We start from the raw sequence: 17,916 nt of genomic DNA, 5'->3' as shown, positions 1-17,916 counted from the left end.
CTAGTAGACATCAATAATGTAAAAAAAAATAATAATAAAAAAAAATTGGAAGAAAAACGTGATTTTCTAGAGTATAATTTTCATAAATGGCTAATTCTAAACCATTTATAAAATTTCTTTTTCGAAAATTTCTTTCAAACGACATCCACTACCCGAATTTCAGATCTGCAGCTCAAGTGGTTCTGCAGACAATTTTTTTCAACAATTAATTATTTTCAACAAAATTAGCAGACAATTTTTTTCTTTTATTATTATAGAAGCATATTTTGCGATTTTCTCATTCCTTTTTCGTAAGAAAACAATGAAAGAACCTACGAAAACAAGATTTTTTTCTTATTTAAACCTCTACTGAACTATCTCTAAAAAGAAAAGAAAAATGTTTGTTTATTAACAAATGAGAAAAAAAATACAATTAACAGAAAAACTGAATTAACTGCGTGAGTTTATAATGATAATAAATTCTACAAAGAAAAGCAAGAATTTAATAGCGAAATTCATTACACTCTACGGAATCATTAAGAATTCAAAATAATTATTAAGAACATATTAGGTAACTTCGAAAAAAAATTTCAAAAATTCTCAAAAGAAAGAAATTGATAATTCATACTCTATTATTGAAGTAATTTTTATCGTAGTGTAATTAGCTCTCTACATATGAGGAGAAAAATATAAATTAGATTTGGCGATGTCCTTAATACTACTTTTCCAGGAGAATCACTCGCCAAGAAGGGAAGGTATCTTTAGGGTCAAATCTCCTGTAACCCTACTCTCCACATTTTCTGTCTAAGCGCGGCGAAGTGCCAGGACTTTCGAATATGACATAGCGGTGGTGCATAAAATCCCTGTATTCAGCGGATTAAACATGGATACTCGAAAAGTGGATTTCTTCGGAACTTAGCGACCGTGGATTTCCTTGGATTATTAAATCTTTAAACATCGACATGACTTCTCACAGGTCGTCCTCGGATTCACATCACTATCAATACGTCGGTCCTTACAGGCTAGAGAAGACCCTGGGCAAGGGACAAACTGGTAAGCCTAACGAAATTCCATAATTATCGTTTGCTTTCTCAATCACTTTCATGCATCATGAAAACATTCATTATCATGCTTCATCATTCTCGAACATACAAATTGGGGAGGAGGGAAAAAAATCGATCGTAACAGTTAACGAATCAGGACTTTTATGAAAGGCGAGTGAGGTTTTGGGTGCTTCACTGCGGAACTCCTGGCGATATTTCCCTCATTCGAATTTTAGGCTTAGTGAAGTGTGTTTTCAAAACATTCTATCGGTGTGAATGCAGGAATTTTTTTTAGAAATCATATTTAATAGAAATACGGCCGTATATTCTTCACGCTTTATAAATATGTACTCATATTACTTCACGAATATCCAAAACCAATTACATTGTTTCTCCTTAACTTTGTTTTTGTTTTGGGTTTGGATACGCAAAGTTGTTTTAATTCAAATCTATTATGCAACAACTAAATAATTGTGCATATTCCTCCATTTTACTCAAATAAAAATAGTTTGCATCAAAAAATTAAATATTTTTATAAAAAATTTTAATAAATATTTTTATTAAATATTTTGTATCAAATCACTTTTTTACCTATTCATAATGTCTCATTTACGCCAGTTTTTTTTATCAGTTTATAAACTATTTAGTTACTATTTCACATTAATGACCTGAACTCCAAACTTCCCTGACAATTTTTAACTACACGAAATATTTTAACGAATGCTAATTATTAGTATTAGAATTCGAACATGTAATTTGAAAAATATTTAGCAAATAAATTTTTAATTAAACTACATTAATTTTATATTCAGTCTGAAAATTAAAATTATATTAAATAACTACTGTCTACGTAGCGAATACTTAGGCCCCCAAAACACACGCTTTGTCTATACATGTTTTTTTTAAGTATTTTAATATTTACTTTAATTTTTTATTACAAAATGTAAAAAATGGATACTCTAATTTTTATATGAAAAAAATTTTGGTTTCTTTTGTTGCTCTGTTCCAACAAATTTAGTTGCTTCAATTTACGATCTCATAACAATTATAATTTAATATGTAGCTCATAAGAACCATAAACTTGAATTAAATTTCTTGGGGCATTAAAAGTAAATTAGCAAAGTTCTTTTTAATACAAAAATAATTTTTGTTCAATTACTCCCATTTTTTTTTAAATTCTATTTTAATTGACTTGATATTGTTTAGTATACAATCCGTGTATTAACTAGTTTAAATGAGTTTTTTCTGAATTGTTTTGATAGAATTTTGTGCAAGTAAAATTTTATTAAAAATTTGGAATAAATGTTGTGTAGAGTTATCTTAGTATAAATTTGAATAAACTATCATACTAACTTTAATTGCATTAAAACCGAACTGATTTTAGATTCTATTAAATAATAATGGACTTCTTTTAAGGCATTAAGTGAAATTATATTTAAAGAAACTTGGAGCTTAATTTATGGAAATAATAGCTATCAGAGAATATATGTGTCAATAGAATGCAATTTAACATTCGCCTTTAACTTAAAACTTGCGCATAATTATAAATAGTCTACGGAACATTTGATTAAAATGAATTCTTTCATCATTTAGTTCATATCGTTTACGATGAAAAATCATTTAATTCATATCATTCACGCTGAAAAATAACAGTGGAAGATTAAGCTTTGCTTATAAGCAAGTTAATTTTCCACAGAAAATAAAAACAATATTTAAATTAATCATTAGTTATTCAAATCTGACGAACATTCGCAGCAAAAAATAATATTCTTCTAAAATAACATAATTACATTAATTTGTTTAAAAAAAAAACCTTTATGCTATAAATAACGTTACGTATTTAATAAATAAATGATATATTTTATTGAAATATTGGTCAATTTTATTTCGGGAATAAAACAATTTGTTTTAAATGTGGCAAAGATATACAGCAAGAAATATTATGCAATTTATTCAGAAAAAAAAAATATACGTCTGAAATATTGGTAAAATAAATTTGTTTAATAAAATTAAATTGTTATTTTAGTTGTCAGTGATTTAAAATTGTTCTGCATAGATCTAAAATAATATCAACAAAATTACTCAATAAATAAAGAAAATTTAAGGAAAAGATTTAAAATATTGATAGTAATAATAATAATAATAATAAAACATGTTACGTGATTCACGCGTAAACGATAGTTTACTAAGAAATCTGTAAAAACTGTTTTTCCTGCGCAATACTCTTCTTGCAGAGAAAACAATAATCAACTTCCAGTAAATTTATCACCTTTTACAGTCGATGTTACATTGATTTCAACTTTTAACTTATCGAAAACATTATAAATATTATATTTTTTACATTCTGATTTCTTTCACAATAATTATTTCGTAAATACTAACCTTTATGAGTTTAATTGGAAAAAAAAATTCGTAATTATAATGCTCTGTCTAGTGATACTTTTATGAAAAATGTTTTTAAAAATTACTTATTAATCTTATTATTTAATTTAATACCTATTTTCTTTGATTCAAAGGTATAAATATTTTACCTACTATTAAGCCACGTATTATTAATATCTTGCACTTTAAGCTCGACAGTTAAATAAGAAGTTATGAATAACTAAAAAATTCCATCTCTGTTTTAAATCGATAATGTCTTTGAAACTTTTTTTTAAAGAAATATTCAACTTAATTCTCTCAAACTTTGATTTTACAATTTAAAAATTCGTAACTTAATATAAAGTTAAAGTTATAGTCCTCATACTTTAAATATTGTTTTTGATTAATACTTAATTGCATGTAAAAAAAAAATAATGAATAGGTATTTCAAACTATCTTTTGAACAAACGGGTTCTTATGACTGTTTACAAAAATGTTTTAGTTTGCGCAATTAATTCTACTGATAAGCAAAATAGCAGTAAAACATTTTAAGAAAATTTTCAAGACACTCAAAATTATTAAAAGGCGAGAGATTTATGACTGATTTAAAGTTGTTAACGTTGCTTAAAGTAGTTAAATTACGTTAAAGTTAAATTATCTTCTGTACTAATTAGTTAGTATTTTTAGTTTGGCATCATATCGTGATACATCTGATTATTGGATCAAAGAATATTAGATATAATATGATGTAGCTTATTTTTACGTTCAAGGAGAGAAAAAAATTATGAATTATACTTTGTATTTTTCGGTGTAACATTAAAAAAAAAACTGTTTCCTGATTGATCTCGGTAATTCACTTAAGAATATGAAATCACATGAAATAAATATGAAACGAAGGATAACGATTCATTCATCGTTGTATATTTCATTAGCATAAAATTACTAAAAACTGTTAACTGTATAAACCTGTAATTTACTCATGTATCCCATAAAGTTGTCATCTTAATATTACTTTCCGAATTTAGTTTTTATTTAAAAATAAAAGTATACTTCTAAAAATAGTGTTCCCTTATCATGTTTCGAAATAATCCTATATTGATTTATTGTAAAACATTTTGAGCGAAACACATTTGATTAAAACACTAAACATTAAAACGGTAAATAAATAGCATCTACATTTTAAATAAATTGTATTTGTACCCATAATAAATTTTCGGTAAAACCGCATCGAATCAACATATGCAATTAAAATTGTGTATTCTAAATAAAGATTTAAATTAGTAAAGCTATATTAAAATTAAACTTTTCGCAATTTTTCTCTATCTCTTTGACGAAAGACATTAAGTTTTTATAATAATCTAAAATGGTCATTAGTAAGAATTTGAGGTTGAAATTAAAATGGTAACCCAGCGAAATAATTAAACATTATCTAAGTAGAACCAGAAAATTAAATCTGTTTTTAAGAAATGAAAATATCGAGATATTTAAATTGAATAATATTTGATTTAACAACCCTTTTCTAATCAAGAAACAAAAGTAATTGAGAAGTAATCATGAGGGTTGGTAAACGATGCTAGAAGCGGGTGAACTCTCCTAGTATATTGATAATTTATTCATGTCAGTCTAGCTTTTCTTCCGTGATATTTCGTTTTAAAAAGTAACGTGAAATATTTTCGCGAATCAAAAAAGCCTTTTTAAAATATTTTGTTCTTGTTAAACGATAATGTTTATTGCATCGTTACCACGTACGCAAACTTCATAAAATATCAGATAAGGTTTACCAGTTTACGTGACCATATAATATGGCCTTTTCAGTCGTTTCTTAACTATTGTTTATCTTTTATAACTACTTCATCTCCTTTTTGAATTGAAAATAAAATACTTCAATTAAGATTTATATCGATAGTAAAATGAATAGTTTTAAAAATATTAAGTTAAAGTTTTGAATTGAATTATAGCATTATATAGTTAATTATTCGATATATTACATAACGAAAACTTATTAAATTCAATAAACAGATGACTTTTTCCATGTTTTGTAAAACTTTATCTTTGAGGAAAATTTAATATGCCTGAATAAGGTAGAATTAAATTTCTGCAACTATTGTACATTGATTGTTTAGAATGAAACAAACAATATATAGAAACTGAAATAACTACCTAGAATCATTTTTAAAAATATACTTCCTAATAAATACATAAAATTTAAATAAGTTTTATTTCCTTTTTAATTTTATTTAATAGTTACGTACCTACCCTTAGAAATAATATGGTCAAAACCTAAAGAATAAGGTAAAAATTTACTTTGTTTCTGGCTCTATGGGAACACCAGTAACTTAATGAAGTGCTTTGGTAATGATTTTGAGAAGAACAATAATCAAACATGATTTTATATTATGTGATAAAATTTGGTAAATGTGGTAAAATTAAGTAATTTTATCATGATAACTTAAAGCATGACATGGAAACTATTTATTTGGTTAAATTTACTCGTAGTTTTTCATTTTCAGAATTTCTGTAAAAACCGTTACCATATAAATAGAAAAATTATCAAATGAATAGTTTAAAAACCAAATATTTCAATTTTATAAACCAAAATTATAGTTCTTTTTACCAGAATGTCATTATCATGCTGTAAGGAATTTTTTTCTCTCTCAGATTATGATATGGTCATAAAAAGTTTTATCTCTAAGTTAAGACATATGCAAAATATGTAAACATATGTACTTAAACAAATTTAATTAAATATATATTTATTAGATAATACGATATGTTATTATGTCCAAAGAAAAACATCATTTTAAGTTAGTAATCATATAATTTTCTGAGCAATTTTGCATATCGAACATTTTGTACTGAAATTGTTTTTTTTTAAAAAATCAATGCCTGTTTTTTTTTCAATCCTTAACCTTGATTCAAAATTTTCTTTTGAAGAAAAGTTGATATGCATGACTTCTTGCTTCCTTCGTAACGTAAAAAAAGCCTCAGAGAATATCGAGAAGTTTTAGAAAACAAGATATTTCTTCCTGAATCAGTTCCTTCATCTAAAACAGCGGTTCCCAAAAGTCGTTTAGTTGAATCCTAAAATTTCGTTAAAGGATCCCAGGGGTTCAAAGAGTTGGGATTTTTTTAACTACTTATAATCTTTGAAATCTGTAGTTAGATTTATATCCAATTGACAATGCATAATTTATTTTGGTAGTTTTCATGAAATTATTTAAATGCGAAACAAAAAGGGAAGAACTAAGTTTTAAAAAAAATTATATCAATATATTGATGGTATATTATTAAAGAATATATGCATAAGTAAAAAAAGCGCATTAGTATTTTCCACCAATCTTCAAATTGAAGATAAAATTACTAAATTCAACAATAAAGAAGCATATGTCCTTCGATAATTGCATGCGACATCACGCGTGGGTGAGCCAATTAAGTTTGACCCACAAGCTTGACGTCACTTGCAATACAATTAAATCTGATCCAAAAATGAATTCAGCGTGATACTAAACCCCAGCATTCAAGCTGCATCGCTAGCATGTCATGCACAACCATGTTATTAGACACAATCATGCGATTAGCTGCAAGTACCCAATTCTCAGGGTTTATAGCAGCTCCTTTTCGCTTTCATTTCAACAAAAATCATGATACAGCTTATTCACTTTCATCTCGTATACTGACCAAAATCAAATTCCGAGCTTAAGTAGATGCCGTAAATTGAACTGCCTGGGACTTAACTTTAAGACTATTATTGATAATTAAAATAACTAGGGTAATCATTGTGATAAAATTCAGATTAACTAAAAACGATGCTTAAGAATCATAATAACTGAAATTTATTAAAATTTAAACGTGTTTCGGTGTGCAGTGCTCAAAATAAGAAATGAACCACCCTGATATATTTTTGATCTAATGATTGGATTTTCACGTTCTAAGACTCAATCTTAATGATTCGATGGTGTTACCTGAAATATGCTAATTAATTAGCACATGCGATATCTTAAGTTACGAAATCAGGCACAAAAACGAAATAAAAAACATACTTCATTTTGAGGGATTCAGATTTCTGATCCCCAATCTGGGAAATATGATCCCCGTAATTTGATCAGGAGAGCGGTTCAAAGTTTAAACCCCTTAAAGTTAATTATTTTTTTTTTCCGTATTTAAGCAAATTGAAAACTTTTTGCACTCAATTATAAAATTTTCGAGATAAAATTTTGTACAAAATCAATCGATTGCAAAATTTTGCACCCCATCAATCGATTATAAAATTTTGCACACAATTATAAAATTTCGACAATTATATAATTATAAAGTTTTCGAGATATGGCGAAATAAGTAAAAAAAAAATTAACATTAAGGAGTCCAAACTTTGGACCGCTCTCCTAACCGAACTATGGGGGCCATATTTCTCTGATTGCAGCTACACCCTATAATTTGAGGGTCAAAAATTCGAATCTGTGGAAAGAAATGTATGTTTATTCAGAAAAAGTATGTTTTTGTGTTTGATTTCGTAATTTAAAATATCGTCTGAACTCATTAAGATTGAATCATAGAAAGTGAAGATCCGATCGTTAGATCAAGAATTATTCAGAGTGGTCCGCTTATTATTTTGCGCACTGTACGTATCCTCGCGTATAATTACACACAACTTCATCCGTAAGACGAATGACACAGATAATATAATTCAGCCGATGTTATGGCACACGAATTGAGATAAATATGCAGTTCAAAAGTAACAATAATAAATTGACAGTAAAAAGTGAAAAAAAAGTTTTTTTTAAAAAAAAGACTAAAAATATTAGTTTTAATTAATAAATTGTATTACAAGTAATTTTAAACATCATTTTCAATTAATTCTATTATTTTTAATGGAGCAATGAATTATATTATTGATAAAGTGATGAAGTCGCTATAAAACTGGCTTCTGTTTCCCTCAAGGTCAAACCAAAAGTGCGGAGTCCAGAGAAGAACATTAATGAAAGACTCTTTAAAAAATTAATTGTTTTCGATTTCTCGTAAATATTCAAAAACTGTCATTGATTTCTTTATTCTGTGACTTGATTTATACACTTCATTAGAATTTTTGAACATTCTTTAACAAATTGTTACATTTAATATGCTATGTTTCATTTTTAAATAATTTTTTTTCATTTAAATTAATCTATTAAATGTTCTATTCAAGGAAACTCTAATACTGTTATTATCAATGAAACTCTAAAGCAAATCGTCTGTTTTTTTTCCAAACTAATTGACCAAAACAGTTGTAACTGTCACTTAAAATACCGTGGTCTCATAAATGAAAAAGACAAGTGTCAAAATTGGTTTCTAATTTTACTAAATATCTAAACTTCCTAAATCAAAAATTTTAAAAAAAACTGCACATTTCCTAAATAATTCAGTAAAAAATAATGCTTGCTAATAATGCTTGAAGCAGCTATTTATTTTAGCTTTTAATTAGATTTATTTTAGCTTTTAATTACCCCATCATCTAACAAAATCCAAGTATTGAATTCTTGCTGTATACTTAAATTATTGATAGGTAAATTAAGACATTCTGCTAATTATTTTATTGTCTGCAACAAGCGTGTTTTAAAAAAACTTTACAAGCGTATATATTAATTAGACCTGACTTTTAAAACATTTAATTAATCTTTGAAGTAAATTTTATTAAATTTGCACATGTCTTAAATGTAAAAGTGGCTAGATTTTTCCGAATACCACTTTTATGTTTAGCATTTTGTGCATTAAAACAAATAGTTCAAATGTGAATAGTATAAAAGTTATTTTAGTTTTAAGAAGGGTTCATTACAAATGATAAATTATTTTGAGTGCTTGACAAGCTCGGTCAAGACTTTTATTTATTATTCATTGATAAATGATTTTATTGCTATATAAAGTTATTCAAATTTCAAACTTAAAAATGACGCAGTGGTTATTTTGTAAACCAATTATAATTATATAGCATAAAATAAAATTATTTAACAAACTATGGTAATACACCTAAAATTTAGTTTCAATATTATAGAAAAATTACAAAGATTTTTTACAAAATAATGAAAACAATTGTCTGTAAAAAATGTTTTAAGCACTTGTAGATTTCAGTAAAGGTGATGTTCATTATTATATTGATCTATGCAAATTTTAAAACTAATCTTCTTATAGTGATGTAGTTATTGTTTCACAAAGCAATTATAATTAATAACTACATTATCTTTATTAGCAAAATATGGTCGTAATTATCATACTAAGAACCAATACTACCGGAGAAAAATTTTAGGGTCTTTTTATAAATCAGTAAAATAATTGTCAATAGAAAAACTGGTTACTAAAGATATAGTAACAGGTGAATGTTTTAAAAAATGGATTCTTTAGGAACTTCTTGGGAATATCTTTCATGAAGACTTAGTCGTAAAAATTGTTTTGTCCCATTGAAAAAAGAAAAAAAAAGTAATTTAATAATACCCTCGTTGAAGAAGTGCCTAATGGCATGGAAAAGGAAGAAAAGAAAAGTGCCACAGAATGGGAATTGAAATCTTAGAGAGTGACATTAGTCATAACAAATGATCACAGAGGGAATAAATATACAATTAAGGGTGTCAGAATAAATTATGGATATATTTCTCCAGAAGAGCCCTCTAATATTAAAAAATAATAATGAAATGTAATTGTAGAAGGCAAAAATAAAGACAAATTCTTTCATAAGAAATTGAATTTTAAAATTTTTTTGCAGCATTAAAATAAGTTTACTAATGCTTAAATATTATAGGTGTTTTTTTTTCTTTGAAATGAGCGCTTGAATTAAAACAGATCTATTTTAAAAAAACATTTTTGGTTAATTTTTGAATGTTAAAAAGAAATTAAATTTTGAATTAAAAGTAAATCTATTGTTTTAAATCATAACGATCATAAACGATAGCACGAATTAAATTTTCTGCCCAGCGAGTTTAACTTTTAAAAGCTTTTAAATTGTTTTTTAAACATATTTGCATAATTTGATATAATGAAATAAAGCGGAACTAAATGCAGTAGCTGATGATTACATAAATTCTATTCCTCAATATTTTTTTCTCAACTTGCAGCGGAATATAGCATTCAGTAAATACCTTCATTTTCAACTCAGGTTTCTTTTTTTTTCAAGAAATATGTGAAATTAAGGCCTTATTTAAATACACTATTTTAATATTTAATAAATTATTTTCAGCACTTAGCCTGTTTTGATTATTTTTGGTAGCATTATACTACAATTACGTACAAAAGAAGAAATTCTGTGAAAAAAGTAATTTTGGTAATTTTAAATTTTCAACTAGCAAAAGTTTCGTTAAGACCGCCACAAAAATTAAAACAGAAAAGTTAATATTTTGTCAAAATTAAGCAATACTTTAAAAAAAAATTTCTGGTGTTTTTATCATTGTTTTTAACAAGTTAAATGCTTTCAACAGCTTTTTTTCCAAGCATGCAACTTTTTACGAAATTGTGTTACGGACGTAACATATCTGCATTGTTACATGCGTAACAAATCAAAAACTGAATTAAAAGCAATTAATACTGTACTCGTTATAGTTATAGTTTATCAAATATATTTATAACTATAACTCACTCGTTATAGTTATAAATATATTTGAGGGAGAACAAACGATAACATTTCTAAATTTTAGCCCTTTTTAACTGTCCTAAAATTCAATTCCATATCATTTGGAATGTATTATATTTATAAAGTAAATATTTTCATAAGAAACGTTACACTAAAAAGTTTATAATATTTCAAAAAGAAATTGCATTCTAATTATTACTACATTATTTGATGTCAGTGCTCTAAATTATCGGTAATCAGTTGGTCCAAGACCACTAAATGTGACTCATAATGACTATAAAATAATTAGCAATAGTCCTCCAGTCCAGCAATCAATGTAAAAGAATAGTATGCTGTTTTGGGTTTTGGATTTCCGGTTTCATGTTTAAGTCGGTGTTCTTGTATATATACAAAAAATATTAAGTTTCATCATAGTAGAGACATTACACATAGTCTGCATTATAATCTTTCACATAAATTCACTTTATTAATTTGAAAATCTAAGAAAGTTGGGTATATGGATCAGTGAAAATGTGTACCGACTATACTCTGTTTCAAGTTAAGAATCCATTATCAATTGCAATACCATTATCTCTAAGGGGAGAGCCTGTTTGAATCTAAGTGCATGCCAAATGGATGCCAAGCTCCCCGCGTGAACTATATCAATGTCGCCAACTCTTGAAAGGACGTTGTAGAGCCTTCTTATTAATAATAATAACACTTATTAACAAGAATAATAAATTAATAAGTAATAAAAATGATACCTTAAAAGCGTAACAAATATACGTTTTTCTGTTCGCATTTAAAGAAACTAATGAAGGAATAATAAATATTATTCCTTGCAGACGATTTTCTTCAACAGTGAAGCAAAAGTAAAAATTCTTTATCTTGCATTTGATTTGTTAAGAACGTGTCAGCATAAGACATGGCATTTTTAATGGTCCAATCGAATCCAATTCTCTTACAACGTCATATAGTTGTTTCCTTTTCAAGAACGAATATTCTCCTTATTTATCGAAATATGTCACCTAGTCTAGGATTCCAGTAATGCTACGAAACTATAAATTTTTTTTCAAATTAATCTTTGACATTTATCGTAAAAGATAGCTCCAAACGAATTTCCCACTGATGTGTTTAACTTTTTAAAGCTTTTATATTGTTTTGAAAGCATATTTGTATAATTTGATAACGAAATAAAACGGAACTATATGCTGTCGCGGATGATTACTTATATCCTATATCGCAATGGTCTTTTCTTAGTTTGCAACGGAGTAAAGCGGTATCGTTTAGTTGCTGGTCTTTCAGACCAGTGACTATATTCTGGAAACAGAAATGCTTTCAAATGACAGGAAATATGTTGCTTTATTTTTATCATCGACTGTAAAAATTAATTAATTTATTTGTTCTAAATTTTTTAATAAATTATCGCATTTTGGCTTCATATAAAGATAAGAAAAATAGTCTTCATTTTATTATTTGTAAAAATAGTAATATTTATGGATATATTATTACTTGAAACTGTTCAAAGTTTAATTTAGCTCTCTCTAAAACCATGAGGCCTTTTTAACCTTATTGATTTTTTTATTACTTGAATATTGCTGCATTAAATAGAGCAATATCTTTACTTTCATGAATGAAAAAATCGGTTATCAGATAAGGGATGAAATCATCAGTTGGATTTTAGTGAGAACATCACGATTCTGCAAAAGCAAAACAAAGTACAAAATACGCACTGGACAAATGACTAATCTAATTTGTAAAGTGTGCCAAAAAAACGGACTACTCTGAATAACTTTTGATTTAAATCGATATTTTTTCTGATTGTACCGCACAGCATTTTAAGCAATGATAACAGAACATGAATATAGTACTAGTTGAGCCTATCACAGATCTAAAGGAAAGGAAAACCTAATTTTTCTGATTTTTCCCAATAATAAAAATTCTAACGACATTGTAAATTTCTTAAGTAAAAATTAATTTTGTATTTAATCACGAACATGATCAAAAAGCTTCTTAATAAATCTTTATGTAATTATTTCTTTTATAAAAGAAGTGTACAAAAATTATTTCTTTTACTCAAAAATTTCTTAATAATATTCTTTTTTGCTTATCAAATATGTTCATAAAATCATCACGACTATTTATTCCCTTTTAAGTAATTTTCTCTTGTATTCCTTTATTTGTTTACATTTGCATTCTTTCATTTATTTACCATTCTGTAAGAGATAATCGATAATTTAAAACCATAGAGCGTTATGTCTATAACAAACTAATTTAAGTTTTCATATTTATTAAAGAGTCACAATCTTTAAAACTTGAATGATTTCGAAAACTTTGTCATCTCCTGAATATATATTAACAGACTATTTTTAAAAATATTTTGTGTGATTTGTTATAACCTGTAACCTAATTGCCTACTGTGCAATTTTGACATTTGTGGGAGTTACGTCCGTAACAGTCAGCGTTTATCTATCTATATTGTATAAAACGCTAATACGTATGTATCAATAAAACCGATGATATTTCTTTTCTCACGTTGGCAACAGTTTTCATTTTTAAATGATAGGCTTCGGCGCGCAAGAGCACGTAGGGAACATCATATGTCTAATCGGGTGAATTCTCACCGAATTATCAAACAAAATTCTCACAAAATTATCTTCATCGAAGCCGATGCTTTACATCCGGCGTTCAGTACTATTTCATATTGCTTTACAACACATGGTCTTAGCCCTCTGGGGGGAAAGACTTTAAAACAAAACTTACAACAGTTACTTTTCTCAACAACTGAAATTTAGAATAGTGTGATTAAGAAAAATATGCGAACTGTTTGCAATTTCAAATTAATATTGAAATGCACAGGTTTAGAATTTTCTACAGTGAAAAGTTTTCGGAACTTCAGTGTTCAGAAAAGTATACAAAAGCTAGACGTTAAGAACGTATCCAATGAGCGAGCATCGGATTGCGAGGCAATCCGAAATGAACTGCGAATACAGTTTCGGGGGTTGGCGAGCGTCAGCGAGCAGGGGGCGAAGCCTCCTAGTATTATATAAAACGCTAATACGTATGTATCAATAAAACCGTTGATATTTCTTTTCTCGCGTTGGCAACAGTTTTCAATTTTAATTGATAGGCTTCGGCGCGCAAGAGCACGTAGTGAGCATCATATGGCTAATCTATATTATATAAAACGCTAATACGTTTTAATTGATAGGCTTCGGCGTGCAAGAGCACGTATTGAGCATCATATGTCTAATCGGGAGAACTCTCACCGAGCAAAGCGAGCATCGGATTGCGAAGCAATCCGAAATGATTTGCGAAAGCATTTCCGGGGTTTGGCGAGCGCCAGCGAGCAGGGGGCGAAGCCTCCTAGTTTTCAATAAAAGTTTAAAATTCATGGAAATTAAAAAGTTCCAGAAAAAGTGCAGAGGACCCTAAGAGTTATCCCAACAAAAATATTAAAATTTAATTATTTTGATTAACTAAATTATTATTAAAATTAAATTGTTTTTTATTACGTAAGGGTGGAATTGCCTTAAATTTAAATGTTTTTAAAATCACAATAACAGCAAAGTGATTCAGTTTATTTTCTGACTAATTAGCATTTTCTTTTGTAACGGCATCAATTTGAGTCATTTGAAACTAAATTCACTAAATAAAGATAGCTTTAGTCAGAAAAAAACTCACATGCGTCGTATTTCTTGACATAATTTGTAATTATCACTAATTACGTGGAATTTTTTAAACAGAGCCATACAAATTACATATTACTGCTTCAAAATCTGATATTTAATTCAAATGCTTGACATAACGTAATTTTGTTAGGTCATATTTTGAGACGTTTTGTTTTTAGTTAACTATAAACTCATTAACTTTGAGAAGTTAAAACAAATCTTAATTAGATTTTCTTTCTAATTTGAGAAATTATTTAAGCGTTTTTCTTTTCACTTTAAAATATTTTGAAGTCAACCAAAAATTTGAATTTTATCTTAAACGATATTATACAAAATGAATAATTACCTTATCTAGCAAAGTAATTTGTAGTGATGTTTCTGTTTCTACGTAGCAAAATATTTTTGATGTTCTACCATTAGAATGTTGTAAAGATTTGTCTTGCTTATTATTCTTTCTATAAAATTCTAAATAATTTTTTTGTTTGCTCTGATATTTTATGTGTAATTTATAATTCAGTTTTTGTAAAAAGTCACAATAAGTGATATGAAAAATTATTTATAAAATCATTTTGCAAATATGATTAGATAAAAAATGTTTTCTTCCTCCAGATTTTACAAAATGTTTAGCTTTCTTATAAAAGAACTTGATATCTTTAAATGTTTTATTGAACCAATATTCACCTTTGTAATTGACCTTATAACTGTAGCGTGTGTTTCATTATTAAAATATAATAATAATAATAATAATTAAAAAAATAATAAATTTAATACATTGAAGAGTCAAGCACTTGAGCGTAAAATATTTCTGAGTAAAATGTTTTACTTCAAATGAATAAAAATCTGGGTCGCTTTGGACGAAAAAGTTCTTTCCATCCATTTTTCACCATTTGCAATGTAAATTCTTTGCAACTGATTTTAAATTAACCCAAATTTTAACAAACTATGGAAATTTTAAGAGATATTTATTTCGTTTCCATCTGGAGACCAGTGGAATTTGTACTTGCGGCGATGCTGATGAAGATGCTGAGCACATTCTTCTTCATTGCAATCTGTATGCGAGTACCCGAATTAAATTAAAGACTGATTTGAGGCGTCTTTCTATTTGTTGGCCTCCTGTTTTATTAGAACTAGTTAAAAATATCGAAAGTCTTGCTGCCTTGCGCAATTTTGTTTTTAATGTAAATTTTCTTGTTTTTGTTTTCTACTTACTTCTGTAAGCCTCATGCCTCTTTGTGGTGAGTTTGTGGTAAGCCTCTTTGTGGTGAGTGATGAGTTTTCAATCGTTTAAATAAAAAATAATATAAAAATAGATAAAAATAAATTGACAGCAAAATCTTCAAAATTGTTTCAAAAGCTTTTTCGAGAGTGTTTTGAGGTAAAAAAAAAAAAACATCTAAATCGTACCCTGAATGACTTTTGATCTAATTATAGGATCTTCATGTTTCAATTCAATTTTCTTCAATTGTTCAATTGTTTCTTAAATTTTAATGGCTCGAGGAAGTGATCTCAAATATGCTAACTAATAATTGCTAACAATATTTTAGGTTACGAAATCAGACATAAAACGCACTCTCTCAGAAAAAACATACCTTTTTTTCGACGGATGAGAATCTCTGAATCACAAAATGTAGGGAATAGCCCTAATCTGGGAAATATGGTCCCCATAGTTTGGTCGGAAGAGAGATCCAAATTTTGGACCTCATTATGTAAACTTTAATTTTTGCGTATTTCGCTATATCTCGATTACTTTTTAAGCGAATTGAAAAATTTTTTTTTACAAATATAAAATTCGTTTGTCCAAAGAAAATTCTACGCAAAAATAAATTTTTGTTAATATTCAGTATTTTTAATTATTTTCTTTAATAATAGTCGAAAACATTTTGAATTTTAAGGTATACAACTTTTTACATAATTTTAAAGTTTATAATTTTACATTGCAAAATAAAAATTTTGAGCAAAATCGAATTAACCTGAAAAATCAAATTAACCATTTTCAACCATTTAAACTATTCAGATTGAGCTTTAGTACAGGTAAATCCGATCATTTTAAATCAAAATTTATTCATATTGTCCGATTTATAAGAAAAGTTTTTTACTTATTTTGCTCTTTGTATATACTGTTGAAATATGTAAAAATAAAATATTAATATTTTGATCCTGTTGCCTAATTTTTTATTCAGAGTTTCTGATTGATTACTTTAAAATGGCACTAACAATCGTTTTCTTAAAAATTCAAGTAAAATTTAACTAAAAAAAAGATTATTAAAATATTAAATCTTACTTAACGATTAAGGAAGTTTCATTAAAAATATTGAAATTTCATTCAAAATTTCCTATGAAAAAAAGTTAAGAAATTTAACTTAAATATGAACTACAATCAACGCAAACTTTCTTAAATTAAAAAAAAAACTCTATCGTATTTTATAAATTACGAACGCGAAGTAAAGGGAGATTTTATTAAGTTCCGTTTTCGAACAGTAATTAAGAATGATAAAGAGCAATCTTAGAACATTCAGCAAACCTATTGGCTGCCGGCTGTGATCGAAACTGAATGTCTTCCTTTGACACTATTTTACGGTTGCGACTATTATTGCAAATATCCTTCTCACCTGAGGGTAAGTAAGGAAAGAGAAATGGGGAAAACGTAAGGAAATCTTATCGCTAGGAAAAGAATAATTCCCAATATTTTGAATTTCTCCTTCTTATCGTTTTTCGTATTCATACTGGAATTATAAATTATTACAAAAATTTGCTTTTAAACGTATATTAAAAATGTAAAGATATTTGTGTAAGAACATCTACTGTTATTAACAAAACATAAATACAACACCGAAATTTTTTTTAATAATTTTTTTATCTAACCTTTATCGTTGTAAAGTAATTAGTTTTGAACTTATGATGTTTGTACACTGTTAGAATTTTCGTTCTGAAATTGACTGGCTGCAGTTTGTCTTTCCGATTAACCATAAAGTTTATGGTTGCAAACATTTTTTTACCTTTACAGTTGTGAAACCGTTCACAATTCGGGGCCGCGTTAAGCATTCGCCACCTCGCGAAGCGCGATTAAATCGTAAACTTGGCGAATAAAATTATGTTTTGGCGAAAGTATTGGCGAATGATTTTTTCCACCGGAAAGAAATTAAAATTGCTTCAAAATGAACTTTTCTAGACAAATCATTTTTTTTTATTCGATTACAGTAATTTTCGGTCGATGCGGTAGCATAACCAATTCGAATTGGGTCCAAATAATATAAGCCTGAAGCAAGTAACCGTAAATTAGTTTTCTATGGGG

The 17,916-nt window shown here is 27.3% G+C and overlaps 1 protein-coding gene across 2 annotated transcripts in view; it reads left to right on the top strand.

Annotated features, from left to right (window-relative positions):
* The first annotated feature begins 757 nt into the window (after positions 1–757).
* The window catches only part of LOC107451732 (serine/threonine-protein kinase BRSK2-like), a 92,921-nt gene continuing 75,762 nt past the window's right edge, over positions 758–17,916 (top strand). The window contains exon 1 of one of the 2 annotated variants that reach the window (XM_071179018.2): positions 758–1,032. In XM_071179018.2, coding sequence (XP_071035119.1) covers positions 942–1,032 — 91 coding nt within the window. In that variant the 5' untranslated portion in view covers positions 758–941. The remainder of the gene's footprint in view (positions 1,033–17,916) is intronic. The other variant, XM_071179019.2, reaches the window with a different exon arrangement.

This window comes from Parasteatoda tepidariorum, chromosome 6 (assembly GCF_982258835.1).
Source record: "Parasteatoda tepidariorum strain Cologne lab strain chromosome 6, Ptep-v5.0, whole genome shotgun sequence".
Lineage (NCBI taxonomy): Eukaryota > Metazoa > Arthropoda > Arachnida > Araneae > Theridiidae > Parasteatoda > Parasteatoda tepidariorum.
Note: the sequence above shows the minus strand (reverse complement) of the source record. Positions and strands in the feature narration are given on the sequence as shown.